The sequence below is a fragment of the Notamacropus eugenii genome, chromosome 5 (assembly GCF_028372415.1).
Source record: "Notamacropus eugenii isolate mMacEug1 chromosome 5, mMacEug1.pri_v2, whole genome shotgun sequence".
Taxonomy (NCBI): Eukaryota; Metazoa; Chordata; class Mammalia; order Diprotodontia; family Macropodidae; genus Notamacropus; species Notamacropus eugenii.
The window spans coordinates 311,970,350-311,989,705 of NC_092876.1; the positions used below are offsets into that span (position 1 = coordinate 311,970,350).

A 19,356-nucleotide genomic window follows, 5' to 3' on the forward strand; every position below is an offset into this window, starting at 1 on the left:
TAAAAGGCTTTTGGCTACCACTATCCTCCCAAGGGCAGCCTTGCTCTTATTACATTTTCAACAACTCCTTTCTCCTGCTGAGACAGCATGTGCAGTATCACAAACAGGGAAGTCTCCAACTAATTTAATTTTTAATTAATGACAAGGACATGAAATTATTCTTATAAATGCTATTGCAAAGCTATGCTTACTATTTACTAGTAACAAACTACATATCTGTTCAAATAGTCACTATACAAAAAAAAAAAGGCTTGAGAGTTGGCATGAGATTGCTTTTCACAAATGGTTCATTCCAAGGACTTAAATTCTGGATCGCCTTAATCAGCTAAAATATGACCTATCTATTACAGATAGAGCAAATATGATGTCATCATATAGATAACGCCTTAATGGTCATCACACTATCTTTTCTACTCACCACTTGCAGACTGTATCATGTTACCAGATCTTTGGACGTCATCAAATTTTGTAAAAATTACATTTAACCTGTTTGAAATTAAAAGATAAAAAAAAATAAAATGTAGGATCATTTATACTCAGCTATGTTAAAACAGAAATGAAGCATCAATAAATGCTGGTGAAAATACTAAACATGCAGTCTCAAACTAGCATAAACAAAATGTGTGAGGTATACCATTCTAACAACGAATACTTCCTTGAATGACTTCTGTCCTGAGGATAGATAATGCTAACGAAGTCTGATGAAGGTTTTCAAAATGTACTAATATTATATGCAAAGGATTTTCTCTGTCTTAATAATATTTACTAATTCTAACAGAAACAACTTGTGTAACTTGTAAAAGACTTCAGCTGGGAAAACAAAATTCTCCTGACATTTATTTTCACCTTAGTTTTTTTTTTTTTTAAATAAAAATCTCATCAGTTAGTCAAAGCATTCCATTTGAGAAACTCAACAATCAAATGTGGAGGAGGGGAGGGGGAATCACAGCACAATCAAAGAAAGAACCATAATAAAAAGCATTTTAACCAAGTAAAAAAGTCTAATGAACTGAAATACAGGCTACACTTGAGACTGAATAGCCAAGTACTCACATTCTATGACCACTCAATGCACTCAGACATGACACCCACTTTGATCACTTAATTTAACACTTTCATAATTTAACCTTTCTCTATTCTGTCTTATAATGGCCACAATTACTTCACTTCTTTTCTCCCCAACTCTGCTGGAAGAACTTTAGGGGTAAGGCCTATACTTGGATTTCATTTCTATGCCCCAAAATATTCCAATACCTCCTACAGAACAAGTGCTCAAGAGTTACTTATGAAATAAGAAATAGGAAAAGAGCAGTAAACTTTGGAATCAGATTGATTTGTAGCTCTGGGCAAGAGGGTCATTGAATCTCTCTGGTGTCAATTTTCATTAAATTTTAAAAATACAGATTAATAAGCCTCTACTGTGTGTAAGAGGGCTGGAGACATACACAGAATAAAAACAAGAACCTGGCTTCAAGGAGCTTACAATAGGGGGAGGGGGAGAGAAGAAATAAATAAAAAGTAGCACCGCAAAGCAGCAGTCTGGTTTTAAACACAGGGCCTGGCTTCCCTTCCCACCTCTGCCACTTACTACCTGAGTAACCTTGGACATGTCAGTCTCCTCATCTGCAAAACGAAAGCGTTACAACAGATGGACTCTGAGGTTGCTTTCAGTTCTAGATCTATGATCTATGTTAACTATGATAAGGTAATCTGAGAAGAAAATATTAACCAGGGGTTAGGGGGAGACGGGAAATAGAGAAATCAAGGATAACAACACAAAGGTTATAAAATCTCAGTGACTCAGTGATAGCGGTCCCATCGGTAAAAATAGGGAAATCTGGGGCAGGCACAGGTTTAGGGGAGATTACAAGCTTGAGGTACTGATTAAAGAGTTAGCTGGAGACAGCCATAGGACTGACAAGCAGAAGAGAGATCAGGATGACACAAATAGATTTAGGAACATTCTACATAGCTAAATCCATGGAAACAAGTGAAATCATCAGAGAATACAGAGAAGAAAGTGAGGAGGCTACAGAACATAGTCCTGAGGTACACTCCTTCTTGGGTGCTTCAGAGAAGGAAGGTGAACCATGAAAGGAGACTGAGAAAACAATCAGATAGGAGGAGAACCAAGAGACATGACTGTCACAGAAATCAATACAAAAGAGGGTGAAATAAGGGCAATGGATAAACTTAGGTAACTTCTACAGTACCCTCCACTATAAAATTCATTGATACTATTAATGACATGTAAGTTTCATTTCAAAGATGTATTCCATTGATTCTAAAATGTTTTTTTAACTAAATGTCTATGAATCTTTTTTCCCTCCTGGTTTCCCAGCACCTAATCTCTCAAAACACAAATTAACAGGCTTGAGCTGCAAAGCCCCAAAAGGGATTGTAAAGGAGTTGTATAACAATAACCTAGAACAACAATGAGCTGCCAGAAAACACCCTTTCAAAGTCGTAGGAGTAGCACCTCTGGTGTGAAGGCTTGCCAAGTCGTTATCAGGGTTGCACATCCCCTTCAGTATCCACCTTCACCTAACTCTCACCTGTAACTACAAGAAGTTTTAGCATGTGCAGCAACCACACCCCAGTAAACCATCTCAGCAGACGGGCTAAACCAGGTTGAAAGTAACCAAAAGGCCTCCAACCTGTCAGTTAATTAGAGAGATGGACCCAAAGCACATGAAGACTTTCCCCGATGGAATACACAAATGAGAACAATGTGTACAAACAGCCATGAAGAAGGCTGCTGATAGAAGTGCCGTGGAGTTTTTAGAACCTGGTCACCGCTGAAGATGCCAACGTCATCCACTGCATCCTAGCCTATCACCAGTCGTTTTCACTTTCGTCTTGCTACTGAACTTTCATGACTCAGGAAGGAAGAAAGTGACCGATGATTTTGTACAACTCAGCTTTATTGAAATCCAATTCACGCTCAAGTCAAGACATCACCTGTAAGGTTACTGGTCCTCTTCAAAAACAAAGAACAAACAATAACCTCCAAACCCAGTTATCATGGGAACCAAGACAGAGTCTTTCTCCCTCATATACACACTCAGGAGCACAAATAGCTTGTAGCTTCCTGCGAGGTGCAAAAGGTACAATACTGAATCTCTGTATTAACATCTACAGCACCTTGGGAAATCACTGCTTTACACAAGGCTCATTCTTTCAAGCTCACATGATTTGAAACTGTGCTTCTTTTCAAAAAATTAATCACTTGTATTAAGAGCCATGCACTGTTTGAATGATTGCACAGGATGCTCCTTGGACATGTGTGGTAATAGAAGACTTGTTCCTAGCTCAAGCTATGCTAGAGAAGGGCAACTACGGGTGTGTGTGTGTGTGTGTGTGTGTGTGTGTGTGTGTGTGTGTGTGTGTGTGTGTGTGTGTGTGTGTGTGTGTGTGTGTGTGTGTGTGTGTGTGTGTGTGTGTGTGTGTGTGTGTGTGTGTGTGTGTGTGTGTCAATCTATTTGGGTGAAAGGTAGTGATTTTATTCCCTTTGAGAATATTTTGTATTTTGTGCCTTTTGCATATGTAGAATGCAAGGATTTCAGAACAGTTTTACAGTACTAACATTCTATTAACAAAAACAAGTTAATCCCCAGATTTTCTTCATTTTAAGATGCATATGCTAACACCACTGCCAATTCTATTTCCCAAAGACAGAAAAAAAGAGAGAGAAAAGGACCTATTTTTGCAAAAAATATGTACAGCAGCTCTTTTTGTGGTAGTTAAGAACTGGGTAGCAAAGAATGCCTATCAATTGGGAAATGACTAAACAAGCTGTGGTATATGAATATAATGGAATATTAGGATGCTACAAGAAATGACAAGCTGCATGATGATTTCAGAAAAACCTGGAAGGACTTACATGAACTGATGCATAGTGAAGTAAACAGAACCAGGAGAATGTGGTACACAGTAACAGCAATATTGTTTGATGCACAACTGTGAATGACAGCTATTCTCAGCAATACAAGGATCCAAGACAATCCCAAAGGACTAATGATGAAGCATACTATCCACCTCCAAAGAAAGAACTAATATTGATTAAATACAGACTGATGCATGCTATTTTTTTCACTTTCTTTCATTTTCTTCTTTTTCTTGAGTCTTCTTGTACAAAATAACTAAAATGGAAATGCTTCACATAATTACACACATATAACCTATATCTGATTGCTTACCTTCTGGGAGGGGATAGAAATTAGAACTCAGAACTTTAACTTTAAAATGTTTTTTAAAAAATGAAAAAAGATGCATATGCTAATATTAAATGACAACTTCACACTTAAATATAAGACTTATACAATTAATTCTTTACTATCCATGAGCATATAAATGCATAACAAAATGTTTCTGCTCAGTCAGGAGGAAGTCAGTCAGATGAATAATGGAAGTAAGAGAAACAGACTGACTCACTGTCATCTGAAACCAAACAAATATTTTAATGACTACCTATAATTTTGGATTATCTGAAGCTTTTTCTCGAAAAGCACCAAGAAATTAACTGTTTTTTAAGTATACCTGTATGACAATTACCCCTGGAACAGCAAACTACATTTACCATGTTAAAACTATGACTATTAACTGGTCTATGCTATAGTGAAATGCTAACAGAAGGCTATTATGGACACAGCTCCTGTCTATTCCACGAAGACTGTCACCAGGCAAAAATAAGAGGAGCCTGATGGCATGTGGATATTACTATGCTAACAAGACACTAGGATGAAAGATAGAACTTATGAACCTTCTTCTACTATGAAAAGATTAAGATCCTCATAGTAACCTACGTTGTTGGCTTTAACTCTCAGCATTCCCTTTAACTTGCCTTATACTCTGACCAAACTAATAGAGTACTCAAATAGCCAGTGTTTTCTTACAGAGGACCTGTCTGGATTCAAATCCTACTTCTGTTAATACCTGCGTAACTTGAGCCTCAATTTCCCTATCTGTAATAGGAAAGTAGAAGACTAAATGATCTCTAAGTTCCTTGTGGCTACAGATCTATGTTCCTGTTATCTTATGATCCATGCCTTTACTCGGGGCGTTTTTTTCCCAAAAATGTCCTGCCTTCAACCTGACAATTATTCAAAACTTAGCTCAAATGTTACCTTTTCCAGAATGTGTTGGCTTATCTCCCCCTATGTGTAATTACCTCACCTTATTTGGACCAAACATAGCATAACTCTACTAGTCTTATCTATATGGTGTTTCAGAGTTAACGTGTGATATTTGTTTGAAGGTTTAAAATGAATGAAAAACCATTTACTGAATGATTACAAAGTGCAGGAAATACAAATAGAAAATCAAAACTGCTCCTATATTAAAGGAACTCACATCTGATTGGAAAGTGACACTCCCAGCAAATGCTTTGAGTCAGGATGGTATAAGGGCAAGGCCAATGGTAAAGCTCCATTGGGGGTTGGTGGGGCCTGGCTCATGACTTTTGGGAAGGGTTGGAGTGGAGCTAGGGCTCTAGATTCCTTTGTGTAGGGTACAAATTGGGAACAGAAGGTAAAGGGAGTCAGGGTCTACCCAAAAGAGAGAAAATGGAATTGACAAGAAAGTGGAGATCAAGGAAAGAGGACTGGACTCTGGACTACGGCAGTTGGAGAGAGGTAGAGTCATCTGTAGTACTTGCCCTTGCCAGGAAGAGTTTTGACAGTTATTATTATAGCATTATTGTGTAATTGTGTATGTGTCCTATGCGTTACTAGATCATAAACTCATCCTTCTGAAGGATAAGGACAGTTAACTAGAGATCTTGGCATTCTAACCAAAAACAGGACACTTAGATCCTTCATTCCAGCTCCTGCAAAGAAAAGTTGATTGATCTAGGAGTGAGTCACAAGTTCTTTAAAGCTAAATTTGTAAAATGGGATTATTATACCTGTCCCTGCATTTCACTGATATTATTACTGAAATTACTGACTGAATCCTATTATAGCCTTTAATACTACACACAAAGATCTCTGTATAAAAATATTCAAGTGCCATAAAATACCAAACAATAAAAGGTGTATAGTCTCCTGGATTTTCTTACAATGTATTCTGCTTGTCATAACAAAGCACTTCTGCCATATTTAGAATAATACCTTACTTTTCATCATAAGATGTCCTTAATTAAAATTAAACAGACCAAACTAAGAATTACTAAAATATTCCATTTCTAGTAATTAGTAAGTGCCCTGTCTCTCCACTCCAATTATTTTGTATGTGCTTTGTACTTATTTTGTTAACTTATCTTTACACATGCCTCCTCTCAGATAATCTAAGGGCAAGGGATTGTTTGTCTTTGTCTTTGTAACATGAATGCCTGACACATAGGATCATAATAGGCACTTAATAAATGATTGTGAAATCAATGAATGGTCAAAGAACAAACAGAAAATGGATTTTATAATAGTTGTGTCACCACAAGATTACAGAATAAGATTGGCAAGGGGCCTGAAAGACCTTTCATTTGATAAAGGAGAAAACTGAGGCCCAGTTGGGGGGGAAGTGATTTTCCCAAGGTCATGCTGGCAGTAAGTGGAAGGACCAGGATTCCCATTTCACCTTGCCAGCGGATGACCTCTTCACATAAATGTCAGACCAAAGTACTTAATTTAATAGGAATACACTTGGACATATACGTGAAACACAATTATAATGACATTACATGATAAACCATTTTTATTGTTTCTAGCAAATGTTGAACCAAGCCATTAACTGCATATGACCTAATTTAAGGGGCTGCATCAAAAGAATTGTGAAAACAGTCTGAGACAATCTGCACTTTTCTCCAGCAACTTCATTGCAGATGTGTTTACACCACTGACTCAGTGTTGTATTTGTAGTTCAGTTACAAACTCACTGTACATTCTTGGGGAGGAGCGGTAAAGGGAGACAAACAAATCAGCCAGGTCCCACAATAATGAAGAGGCTGCACTGATTGGTACCCACTAAGGGCTCACAGCACTGTGCTGGTGCTACAGAGAGAAGACTGCCCAAAGAAACTCACAGGTTGAGGAGACAAGCCAAAAACACATGAAAAGACAATACAAGAGTGTAAGGTACGAGTACCACAGGAATGATATAGACAATAAGTACTATGGAAGTTTTTTCAATAGGTACTTAACAATACTCAGATTTCAGATTTTCTAGTCAGAAGTTGCTAAACTGGCATATCCCCCACCATAAAATCTAGCATTTTCTTTCCCACCTCAGCAACAGAATTCTATCTTCAACAATCCATTAAATGAAGTTATCTGGCTCATTTACTACAGAAAAAAATTATTCCAGTGCTAACTCTTTGTAAATGCAACAGAATGACAAATGGTCATTATTTCACCGAGGATTAAATGATGCAAAGTAGCTATTTAACTTGTCCCCTAGAATTAATACCAGAATCAAACGCTCATATAGACAAAATATACCACATAGCTCTTTCAATGCTCACCTTAGAAACGTAAATTGTCTCCTCTTCTCTCATGAAGAGTTATAGGCTCACAAAAAATCTCCCTCTCTACTGATACAGATAAAAATAAGAGTGTACAAAGTGTACCAGTCCTTAGGCAGACTGGTGTTTCACAGACTTTTTAGTTCTTATATACCCTGCTGACATTTTTATACTGTTGACTTTTTCCCCACAAGATTGGAAAACTATGTTGTTTTCCCCATAAAGAAAGGTAGAAAGTGGCTAAAAAACCATGCAAAGACCTAAATACGGTCCTAAAGATATATGAGTTCATTCAAATCTAAGATTAAGGAGACTGTCTTTTCACTGATGCAAAATGATTTCACAGAAGAACAATACTCTCAAATACATTTTAGTGAATTATATATATACATAAGAAAATACTGCAAAAGAAAGAAATTGTGAAGTACAATAAAAGGAAGTAAAAGTAGCTGCTTACTAGTATCAGAAAAGATGAGGAGAAAGATGTAAAAGGGAAAGCACTGAGTTCTAACAAAGAAGGAAAATTAAAGCCTCCTCAAATTATTCCAAATCTGAGACTTTCTTCTTTGATGATCCATGAAAAACATCCTTCCCTACCTTCAAACTCACTTTGTTGTCTCATCCCTCATTATCCAGCAGGCCCAAATAAACAGTCTAGGAAATGTGAAAACTAAACTGAAAAATCTACTGTGCTCACACAACAACAAAAAATTCTAATATGATGCATCAGAATTCCAGAATATTCGAATACTCAAGTCAGCCACTCAGAGCCAAATATAACAGAAACTTAAATTTTAAAACAACGATATCAAAAATGAGGGGCCACATACTATTTGGGCCCATACTCAATGAAACAGAAAGTAAGCTGCCAGAATCTAAGGCATTGGGAAACCTCTCTCAAAAACAAGGAAAAAAAACAACAAAAACCACCAGGTTCTTCCACTGTCTTAAAAGCTTTCAAAGAAAGCGCAGCTCATTTCTCCAAGGGGAAATGGATCAGGAGTTAAAGGACTCAAGTTAGTCACCCTCAGCTCTGCTACCTACTACTTGTGTAAGCTCAGGTAAGTCCCTTAATCTCTCTGGGTCTGTTTCTTCATATCTTATATGGAAAGGTTAAGTTACAAAGCTCTACTCCAATGTCAATGAAATATGAAAATCAATCTACCTCACTCCTCAAAGATAATCCTCCATTTCTAGGAACTTAGGAAATAGACCATAGCTATTGATATGTCCATGTAATTTCTTGTACTTTTATTTGAAATAATATCATGAAGTTTGAAAATCATTCTGTAAGTTGGCCATTTTTAAAAAAGTCCTTGGGATTTAGGGCAACAGGCCACAATATAACTCAGAAAGTCAGTGGTGATAACAAACTAAGGAGCTGAGGAACTGGGTTTGAATGCTGGCTTTCTTACCTATTTGTGTGACCCAGGGTAAGTCTAATCTTTGGCCCTCAGCATCATGATCTGTAAAATGAAGGGACTAAAGAACTTGTATGGTTCATCTCAGCTCTCAGTAAGTGACCAGTGCTGCTAGAACAGAATGTCTCTATTAATGCCCTATTACTTTTGCCAAGTATGTAAGATGAAAGAAAGAGAGGAAATCCTCTCTTTCTGGATCCAGCAGAATGATGTAGAAAAGAATGTTGTGACCTATTCAGCAGGAGCACAGATTATCCTCAGCCCACTTCTGTTCCTGACTAGCCAAGTGAGGATTAGGAAGGTCACTGAGCCTCTCTGAGCCTTAGTATCCCAGAAAATGTGGAAGTTGAATAAGATCTTTAAAGTCTTTCCTAGCTCTAAGAGTCTTTCTCACTGTGCCTTGACTTCCCACACAGCAGCTTGTAGGTAAGCAAAATGGCTTGAGATTCTATAGATGTTATCATTTCCATCATAGTAAGAATTTGTACAAATATAATTCATTATTTTTATAACTGTCACATCCATAATCCAAAATATTTTTGTAAAAGGTCTGATAACATGGAAATTATCACTATTAAATCAATGAATCAATAAACATTTATTAAGTACCAATTACATTGCAGGCACTGTGCTAAGTAAGCTCTATGAATACAAAAAGAGACTTTTGTACCATAACAGCAATGGTGGGACTGAATGCCATCTCTCCCAGGATTCCAGAAGTCCCAATTTAATAAAAGTTTTCCAGAACTAAAAATGACTTTCAAACAATTAAGCATTTATTAAGCACTGATATGCTAGTCACTTTGCCAGGGGCTGAGGATAGAGATAAAATGAAAGAAATGTTCTTTGTCTTTTAAGGAATTAATATTCCTTTGAGGGAAACACTGTAAATAAATATACACAAAATAAAAACAAGTTTAATTAATAAGAGGAGGGCACTAGAAGCTAAGGGCAATCAGGGAAGACTTCATGTAGAAGGCAGCATCTGAGCAGAATTCTGAAGGAAGCAAGTGATTTTAAGAGTTGAGGAAGGAGGACATTCCAAGGCATGCATGAAAGCCAAAAGCTGTGGAGTATCACAAGTAAGAAATGAGAAGAAGGCCAGCTGGGCTTGGCCAAAGAGCATGAAGAAAGAGCCATGGGGGGCTGGGGTTGGGGGGTTAGAAATGTAAGCTGAGACTAGGTTGTAAAGGGTTTTAAAAATCAAGCAGAGAAGTTTATATTTTGATCCTAGAGGCAAAAGGGAATCATTGAAGTTTACTGAGTAGGAGAACAACATGGTCAGACATGCATGTTAGGGAAGAAAATCACTTTTGGCTGTTGTCTGTAGGATGGTTTGGAGAAAGCAGAAACTTAAGTTCAGATGGCCCATCAGGAGGCTGTTGTAATAAGTCCTGGTAAAAGGTAATAGGGGTTTCAACTAGGGCGATAGAGAAGCAGACTGGTGCAAGAAAGGTTATATAGATAGAAAAATAAAAGCTAGTTTTATCCTGAATTTACTTCTAAAAATACTATAAGAAGAAAAGTTAACTGGAAGAAAAGTAGGGGGCAAAAGCACTAAAAAATAAAGAGTATAAACTCACCGAGACTGTGGTAATCCTTTTTTACTGAGATCTGCCCTCACACGTTCTCCTACATGTCTGTAAATTTCCACTAAGCTGTTTATTGCTGAGTCTCGAACCTACACACAAAAGAAGATATCTTATAACATTTATTTGTAACTTTATAGCATTTCTTGTTGAAAAAACAATAGATCACAAACCATCCCACCTTTTCATATGTCATATTTACCCAGGAACAATTGCAGTCGCAAGCTCTTAACTATATTCACCTCAATAAAGAGAGTAATCTACTATTCACTGATATTTCAGGACATTAATATGACTAAAAAAATAATTCAGGTATCTATCATGGAGTTTTTCCATGTGAAGAGACATACTGCTTAGCATATATATGGCATTTCTGTTCTTTGAGGAGAGTTATGTCAGAATATTATTTACAATCACAAAAATTAAAAATCACAACTCTTCAATTTTAATTGTATGAAATAGTAAGGCAGCATAATGCTATACACAAAGGACCTGTGATTTTATTAACATAAAGAACTGCTACGTGGGAACTCTCTCCACTAACATAGATTGCAGCCTGCCCATGACTTGGTAGACAGTTCCTAGGAAGTGGCCATCTATACACAGAGTTTAAGTGACTTGTCCAGGGTTCAACTGGCAAGTAAACATCAAGAGGCTAATCTTCCAGACCCCGAGTCTTGTACTCTACTCCCTCACTAGCCAGGCAGCCTCTAAGCGTAATATACTAAGAACAATTAATAGAGGAGTCAGGAAACGTGTGGTCTAGTTCTAGTTCTGCATGCATCTAACTAGCACTGCCCACTCTGGGTCAGTTTCCTCAACTGAAAAATGAGAGAGGTCTGAAAACCATGGGGTCACTTGGAGTCAGACACAACAGAACAACTGAATTCGGTCTGAATAATCTCCAATTATCTCCAATAATCTTCAGTCTTCTAAAATTCTAAGTTGGTATCCATGTTCCAGGTTCTGGGTCACAGAATAAAAACAAAGCCTAATATCAGTCTATTTATGCACATGGTTATTAAAGGAAAGGCCACATACATAGCAAAACTTTAAACAAATAATAAATAAAGCAAGTTTGTAGGAAGAAAGTAGTTGACTGTGAGGGGACTGAGGGAAGAAGAGAAGAACCCTGAATAGTTTAGTAAGGGTTAGACAAAACATTTCAGTAGTTCTGGAGTTGTAGATCACTTATGTATTTAATGGTGTTGTTAAGAATGTAATGCATTATGTGATATACCTTTTCCATATGAATAAAGAATATAGTTCCTTAAATTATTAACATTCATTTTCACTGATGATCACACACTGTAATAAAGACTATATACTTCAGATAAATTTTTAGTTCACCACTAATTGAAAGAAATCATATCATTTAATTTTCTGTAACACTGAATAAAGTGTTTCAAAAAAAAAAAGGTCTAATCAATCTACAACAACTAAATCATTTAGATTTTAGAAGTTGGGAAAATACACACTTACACATCCATGCATGCGCGCGCATGCACGCACACGCACACGCACACACACTACCTCTCAAACCCATCAAAAATCCTGAAGTTAAAAATCTTGGCTTAAGAGAGGATTAAATACTTTTATCTTTTACTCTGCATTGAAATTCAAAAGAATTTCACATAAAATTTCACACACAAGTTCTTATGTACCTATTGCATAATTTTAAAATTACTAATGAAGAAAATGAAGGCTGTCATCTATAAACACAACTTGATGAGGTCAACAAAAATTCCGTGTATCTAGCGGCCTTTTGAAAGTCCAACTGTCAGCAACTGATGCAAAGGAAGAGGAAAAGCACCACATCAGTTAAACATACTAGTTATAACTACATAAAATGAGACACAAAGAGAGAGGCAAGGACAAAAAGAGGGACAGAAAGAAAGAGAGAGGCAAAGAGGGAAAGAGAAGGGAGAGACAGACTTAACTAGACACAGAGAGAGGTAGAAAGGTAGTCACAGCAGAACTTTAGACAAACCTATAAAAGTACAAAAAGAGTTTTTTAATTTAGTTCAATCTTAAATATTAACAGTTTATGTAAGATTATAGTTCTTGTTTTTTCTATGTATTAAACCAACAAGCATTTATAAGGCACTTCGAACGTATCAGTGACTATACTAAGGACTGAGGATACAAAGTCATAAAAAAGTAATCCCCTGTCCTCAAGTAATAGGCAAGACAATATGCAAACAAAGAAGATATAGTGAGGATAAATTAGGAGTTAATGTAAAGACAGAAAGCACTAGCATGTGGGAAGAGGGGTTTGATTGTGGAAGTGGAAGAGGGTCAGGCATAGACATCTTGGAAATGAATCACGGAAATTACTGACTTTAAAGATTGCAACCAGATCCACCAACTGTGCTTCAACAAAAAAAAAGCAAGCAAAGTACTAAAGCATAAGAAATAACTAATGGAGCATATCTCATTAAAAAAAAAAAAAACACTTTACAAGAACTGGCCTAAAATTAAATACTGGTGGGATGCACATATTCTAGTTCTAAAAGGAAGCAATACTATTGGAACATTAAAATCAGAGTTATCTTCAAGGTGGGCTCTATTACTTATTGTGTGTAATCTTAGGCAAGTTGCTTAATCTCCCTGGACTCAGTTTCTATAAAATGACAGGAATGGATTAGATGTTCTCTGAGGGTCCCTTCCTGGCTTAAAATCTAAAATCATATTTCCCAATAAAATGGAGGAAAAATGCTTCAAAAATGTTTACATTGATGGGACTCTTGGAGAACAAACATGATGACACTAGCTTGACCTAGGATTCATATGCTCAAAAGAGCTTTTTCTCCCTGAGGTTAAGTCTGGACACCAATAGCTTCATGCTCAGAATGGTGTGCAAAGCACTAAGGGGGTGTAATGGAAAAAAACTCTGATCTGGAAGTCAGGAAGGCTCAGCTCTATTCCAAGATCCTCCAGTAAATCCCTTGAACAAGTGACTTCTTCCTCTAGGCCTCAGTTTCCTTACTGGTAAGACAGAGAGTTAAATTAGATTTCTAAAGTTCCATTCAGCTCTTACAGTCTAGAGCCTGAATCACTTTTAATAAAAACAGAAAACCAAAAAAGCAGAGTAGAGAAAAAGTACCCTTACCAAATTTTAGCTTTTGCTTTCAACACTGAAAAGACTGAAGCTATCAGAGTTCCCAGACATTTTCCTCAGGTAGTCAAAAATGTGAAGAGGCCTTTGCAACTTAATACTACTCTGCTTTAGAGACACTATTTACATTCACCAGTATGCCACATCTGTGTAAAGACCAGACTGAAAACTTATAATAGAATTTTGTTAACGGCTACTTCAATTCTACTAATGAGTCAGAAAACAGGAAACTACCTTCTGACACCTCATCAACTCTCAACACTGAGAGATGAATTAATGACTTAATACTTTATCTGTGGCTAATTCTCAAAACAAAGATGACATTTTTCCAGTCATATACCAACAGATTCAATCGTTGTGAGTCATTCTGTGCTCAGAGAAAGTATTACACTAAATATTGGCTGAGCCAGATTCAAGGTCAGTTATAAAATATTTATTGAAGGCTTTTCCTTTAAGCCTCAAAGTTTGCCATACGCAAAAGAGCAATTCTGGCTCTTATTTCTTCATAGGATTTTTGCATGAAAAAATGAGATAACCTACAGAATAGCTACTATTAAAGAGCTCCTGTGCAATAAAATTTCAAGGCATTACTATTTTTAACATACTGCTACAAATATTTGTTTCAGATGTAGAGAAAATACAGCTATAAAATGTTTCAGTGTAGAGACTTTATTTCTTGATCATGAAAGGATAAATAACCTAAGGAAATAAAACTTATAATCATATATGAAGAGAAAAATTCAAAGCCAGTATTTTCATGTTTTAAAAAGGGAAGATAATCCTCATTAAGTTTAATATGAAGCATGAAAATCTTAATTACTTAAATTTCTTAAAAGCTGCTAAACATACTTGATCAAAAGAGGGTAAAACATAATCTTTTCTACACTATGAAGAAATTTAAAGTACAAAATTGGTAGTTACCTACTGGAAATTGATTTCATCAACTAAGCCATTTAAGACTTAATGACATAGAATCCCATTGACCTCTGGGTAATATAATAAAGAAAAGAATGGAAGCTAAAAATGAAATTTTCTACCTGATAGCTTCGAACTAATTTTAGAAAGCTAGAAAACAGAAAGATTACTTTCTGATATTCCTTCTAATTCTTAATAGTTAATTAAACTCAAATCACATTTTGAAAATTTTGTTTTGTACTGAACACTTAAAAAAGTATTCTGCCTTATTCCTAAATAAAGAAAAATGGATTAAAAGCAGCAAAAAAAAACCTTATGAACAATTCTCCACCCTAAGCCCTGGATGGAATCAGGCAGTGACTCTACCCTAAGATATATTAATGCCCACTTCTTGTTTCCATTACTTTTTTTTCTTGGCAGATCCATATCACTTGCTGGGAGATATACCACCAGATGCTGGAACTAATGAATATTTTCAGAGTAAACTCAAAAATATAATGGGTCTTTTTAAAAATCTTAATAGATTATGAGAAAAAATGCAAAAAGTTATTAAGTCTATGAAGGTCTCATTTCTTCACTTCTGCCCTAAACCCAATGCCCCTTTATTTCTCAGAATTTTCATTGGGAAAAATAATCTTGCAACTTGGAAAATATACTCTATCTTTCAAGGCTATTCCTAATCAAAAAGTTTCCTCTGCAATTCCTGCTAACCCTCAGCCAAAATGAATTCAGGCTCAAGAACAGAACTGAGTTAATAATAAAAGGGCCAAGATAAGTAAGCCATGGATTATCAAAATGTTGGCAATTAATAAAGCTTTCTTCATGTTAAGAGCTAATTGATTATTTCTGGAAACTGAATTTGAAAACAAGAACAAGATGCATTTGAATTTGTTGTAAACTCCACAAGTCAGAGCATATTGTTTCTTCATGAACTGTACTGTACAGCAGCTGGTAATAACATCAACCCAGATTTACAGTTTTTAAGGCACTTTAAATACAGTATCTCATTTGATCTTCACCACAACCCTATGAAATAGGTGCTATTATTATCTCCATCTACAGACAAAAGAAACTGAGACTCAGAGATTAAGTGATTTGCTCAGGGTCACCAAGCTAGTAACTATATGAAGCAGGATTCAAACCCAGATGTGATCATAAGTCTCACAGACTATTCCCTACATTGGGCTACCTCTTTCACACTTAACAATGTAGGAATTTAACAATTAAAAAAAAATTTTTTTAAGTGATCTGCTGCTCTCCTAACTGACAGCATTAGATTAGCCTTTTCAATAAAGTCAGAAGTCACCAGCAAGGAGGAGGTAAGAATCTTTTTGTTCCCTTGAACTACAGGAAAATGGAAGCAGTGAATAAAGTCACTAAACCTTAACTGTAAGGAACCTTGGTCCTATTTGTTCCAAACTCATCATTTTACATATGAAAATACTAAGACTCAAAAACATAAAGTAACTTGGCCTAAGGTAACACAGTGATTGATGGGGCATGTTTTTCTTTTAAGAAATTTTACTGGGCACCTTTAAAAAACCAGTTATTTCATAAATCTAGCTTTCTCCCCTATAAATCCCTTTCTTATAACAAAGAAAAAAATTTTAAATCCCAAATGATTTGTAAAATGTTAAAATACTAGACTTTAGAACCACTGATATCTGGAATACTGTAAATCAGCACAACATAAAAAATTGTACTGGATAAATAAAACAAATGCATCTTCAATTCCCTTTGTGATATGGTGAGGGAAAGGGAGAGTAGAGTGTAAAGACTGAAAGAACTTAAAAAGTCAACTTCCATTTTTTAGCCATTTTTATAATTATCACAGATATTTCTACTTACTCAATCATTAAGCTGCTGTCTTCCTTGCCTCTGCCCTGCCAATCTTCTCCCTTGTTACTACTCCCCGTCCTGATCCAGACCAGAGAACACCTTGGCCTAGTTCCTTTCCTAGGTGAAATGTTTGATTTAATCCACTGAACTTTGGCACTCTGCCCTGGCTCTGAGAGTGACTGGCAAGTGAAAGAGTGCAAACTAACCTGCTGGATCTAGCTGGACCCATGTTTCATATGCATCTAATCCAAATATCTTGAGATATTTTGCCATATGCTCCGCAAACCCCCTTCAACACACACACACACACACACACACACACACACACACACACACACACACACACACACACACACACACACACACACACACACCAACCTAATGCCTTAGTCACCATTCCTAGGACTTCTCCAATCAAAAATCCCGTCTCTTGACATCACCATCCTAAGTGTTGCTTCCCTCATTACAATGTAAGGTCTTTCAGCACAGAGATTGTCTTGCTATTATATGTGTATCTCCAGTGCCTAGCACAGTTCCTAGAATATAGTAAACACTTAATAATTACTTTTTCATTCATTCAAGGTCTGAGAGAATTAAGTGAAAGTAACATCATAGTAAGAGTGAGTACAGCACTTGAAATCCAGAAGATGAGCAAGTAAATCCTCCCACGGGGAAATGGAGAGAGAGAGAGAAAAAGGGGAATGAAAAATAAAGAAAGAAGAGAAGGAAAGGACTCTAAAGCTTGGGTGTTAAGCTCATCGTTGCAACTGTTAGGCATTTCTGTTTGGCTCCTTGTTAAACCCCTACAGTATCAAATGAAAGAAGTAGCCTTGTGTATGAGTGTGCTAACACTCAGGAAGACCTGGGTTTCAATGCCTTATTGAGAAGAGGTACTGGGGGAAAACGGAAGGCATAAGAGAAGACAGAAGTGAAAAAGGGACTTAGCAGGATCACAGATGCAGAACTGGAAAAGACCTTGGAGATCATATAGCCATCAGACCACAGGATTAAAGAGTCAAAACTAGCTGGCCTACTAGGCCAGCTAGTCTAGCCACCTTGTTTCATAGAGGATGATGCTGCAGCCCAAAAAGTTTGACTGACTCCACCAAAATGAGTGGAGAAAAAAAGGAAAGAGTGAGACAAGGGAAAGAGGAAGAGATAAAACAAGGCTAGCCAATGTCAGAGAAAGAAGAGACCACAAGAGAAATTATGCTGAGCTATTACTCTGGAAAAATTAAACCTCACACTGGTTTAACAAGGCTGCAGGTTTCATTCAGTTCAACAAACTTGTTGGGAGACGCAATTTATTCCTTTTGTTCTGAAGTGTTCAGAGTTAATAAGCTGACAGAAATAATCAGCCCAAGAAGGAAGCAATTTTTCTATGGGATAGAGAAACTGTGGGCAGAGCAGTATTACAATTCTGCAATCTGGATGAAATTCAGCCAAGGACTGAGATACCAGTCTGATACCACATAGAGCACAGCAACTACCCTGAGTACATCATAAATGCGACTGACAAATTGTCAGTACTGTGGACAAGCAAGAGAGTTCAAATAAAACCTATTGAATACAGTCAGGATATCAAAATTATGTAAACTTTCTAAGATAGGTAAGCTTTCCTCTAATGGTTCTTCATGTTAAACTTACCTGGCCATTTGGATCTCCAAGTAAATTACATATATGTGGCACAATCTTACTTAGAGTTAAAGTATGGGCTCCAGAGCTGAAAACAAAAGCAAACATTAGTGTAGGCAATAGGAAGGAGTGGAAAAATGCACCCATTCCCCCCCCTTTTCCTGTCAATCTACACTGACATCCATCCTTTAAGACAGAGCTCCATCCCCCATAGCTGTCCATAAAGTCTTTGTGATTCTCCCTGAAAGCACAAAGCTGCTCTCATTGGATTCAACACAGCACTAAATGTACTCATTGCTTAAGTGCTTCCCTTTTTATAAAGCCTCATCACCTACCAACTATTATTAATTTCAGGAAGGCAAGGGACTACATTTTATAAACTTTTTATGAGTTTATAAGGGATTCAGCACCAAGCACAGGGCTTTTGCACATATTTGTTGAATTAATGAATGAATGAATGCATTTCTTGAAAGCTCACCATGTTCTACAAAGAGAAGTATGAATCAGGCCCAAACTTACGCATTCAGTGTTGCAATAAGGCAGAGACAAACACCTTCCCTGGTGCGGAAATTCTTGTGTTTGAACCCTCCTAACATTCTGTCCCACACATACTGCAAAAGACATGGAAAGTTAGAAAGAACCAGAGAAAATTAGACATTTTTTTCCCTTTCATCGAGAGGTCAAAAGATACAATGAGCAAACAGCAGCTAACAGGATCACTCTGTTGACAACAATTTATTTTCTAGGCTCAGGTAAACTCATTTAATTCTCTTAATTTCCTCATAACACAGAGCCAAAACCCTTCTGCATTTTCCCATAGTTGTAGAGCTTAACTAAGAATTCTAAAACCGTCAAACAAAAAATAGTCAAGATTGATTTTAACTCCACTAACTATTCAAATTGTATACTTTATATTTCATTAATATTAAAATTTTAGATACCTTAACTGTAATGGGAAACAAAGAGGAGCAGGTAAAACAATAGTCTAACAAATGTATTTCTAATATTCTGGATTTTCAAAATGAATTATGCTTTTCCATGGTTCTACATGAGCTAGCTGGTGGGCAGTGAGAAAGCTCTACCTAATCATACCTGAGGGTTGGCAGCCTGTTCCATCATCTTCAGCAGCAGAGTCTGGTCTTGCTCTCTCACCGAATCTTTAGCATCACCCAACCTGTCAATTAGACTGGGTAGCACTAAAAGTAAAATGAAAATCAATCCAATCAGAAGAGGCTTTGTAGGGTATGGCCACCAATTAAACTCACTGAATTTCAAGCCTGCAGCGACACACACACACACACACACACACACACACACACACACACACACTTGTAAAACTTAAAAGTTCCAAAGAAATGCCAGCCATCACTAATATTAAATTTT

General features: G+C 36.7%; 1 protein-coding gene and 1 long non-coding RNA gene across 15 annotated transcripts in view; one reads left to right on the forward strand and one right to left on the reverse strand.

Moving 5' to 3' along the window:
* CLASP1 (cytoplasmic linker associated protein 1) overlaps window positions 1–19,356 on the reverse strand; it is a 338,497-nt gene that overhangs the window by 197,309 nt on the left and 121,832 nt on the right. For 13 of the 14 annotated variants that reach the window (XM_072613409.1, XM_072613408.1, XM_072613396.1 and 10 more), the window contains exons 4-8: window positions 19,066–19,169; window positions 18,493–18,584; window positions 17,986–18,061; window positions 10,461–10,558; window positions 419–486 (exon numbers count right to left, since the gene is read on the reverse strand). In XM_072613409.1, coding sequence (XP_072469510.1) covers window positions 419–486; window positions 10,461–10,558; window positions 17,986–18,061; window positions 18,493–18,584; window positions 19,066–19,169 — 438 coding nt within the window. Of the gene's footprint in view, window positions 1–418; window positions 487–8,053; window positions 8,142–10,460; window positions 10,559–17,985; window positions 18,062–18,492; window positions 18,585–19,065; window positions 19,170–19,356 lie in introns of those variants that run through there. The other variant, XM_072613403.1, reaches the window with a different exon arrangement.
* LOC140506324 (uncharacterized) lies at window positions 8,208–17,910 on the forward strand. Its single transcript, XR_011967887.1, has 2 exons — window positions 8,208–8,517; window positions 16,921–17,910. It is a non-coding gene; the product is annotated as an uncharacterized lncRNA (long non-coding RNA).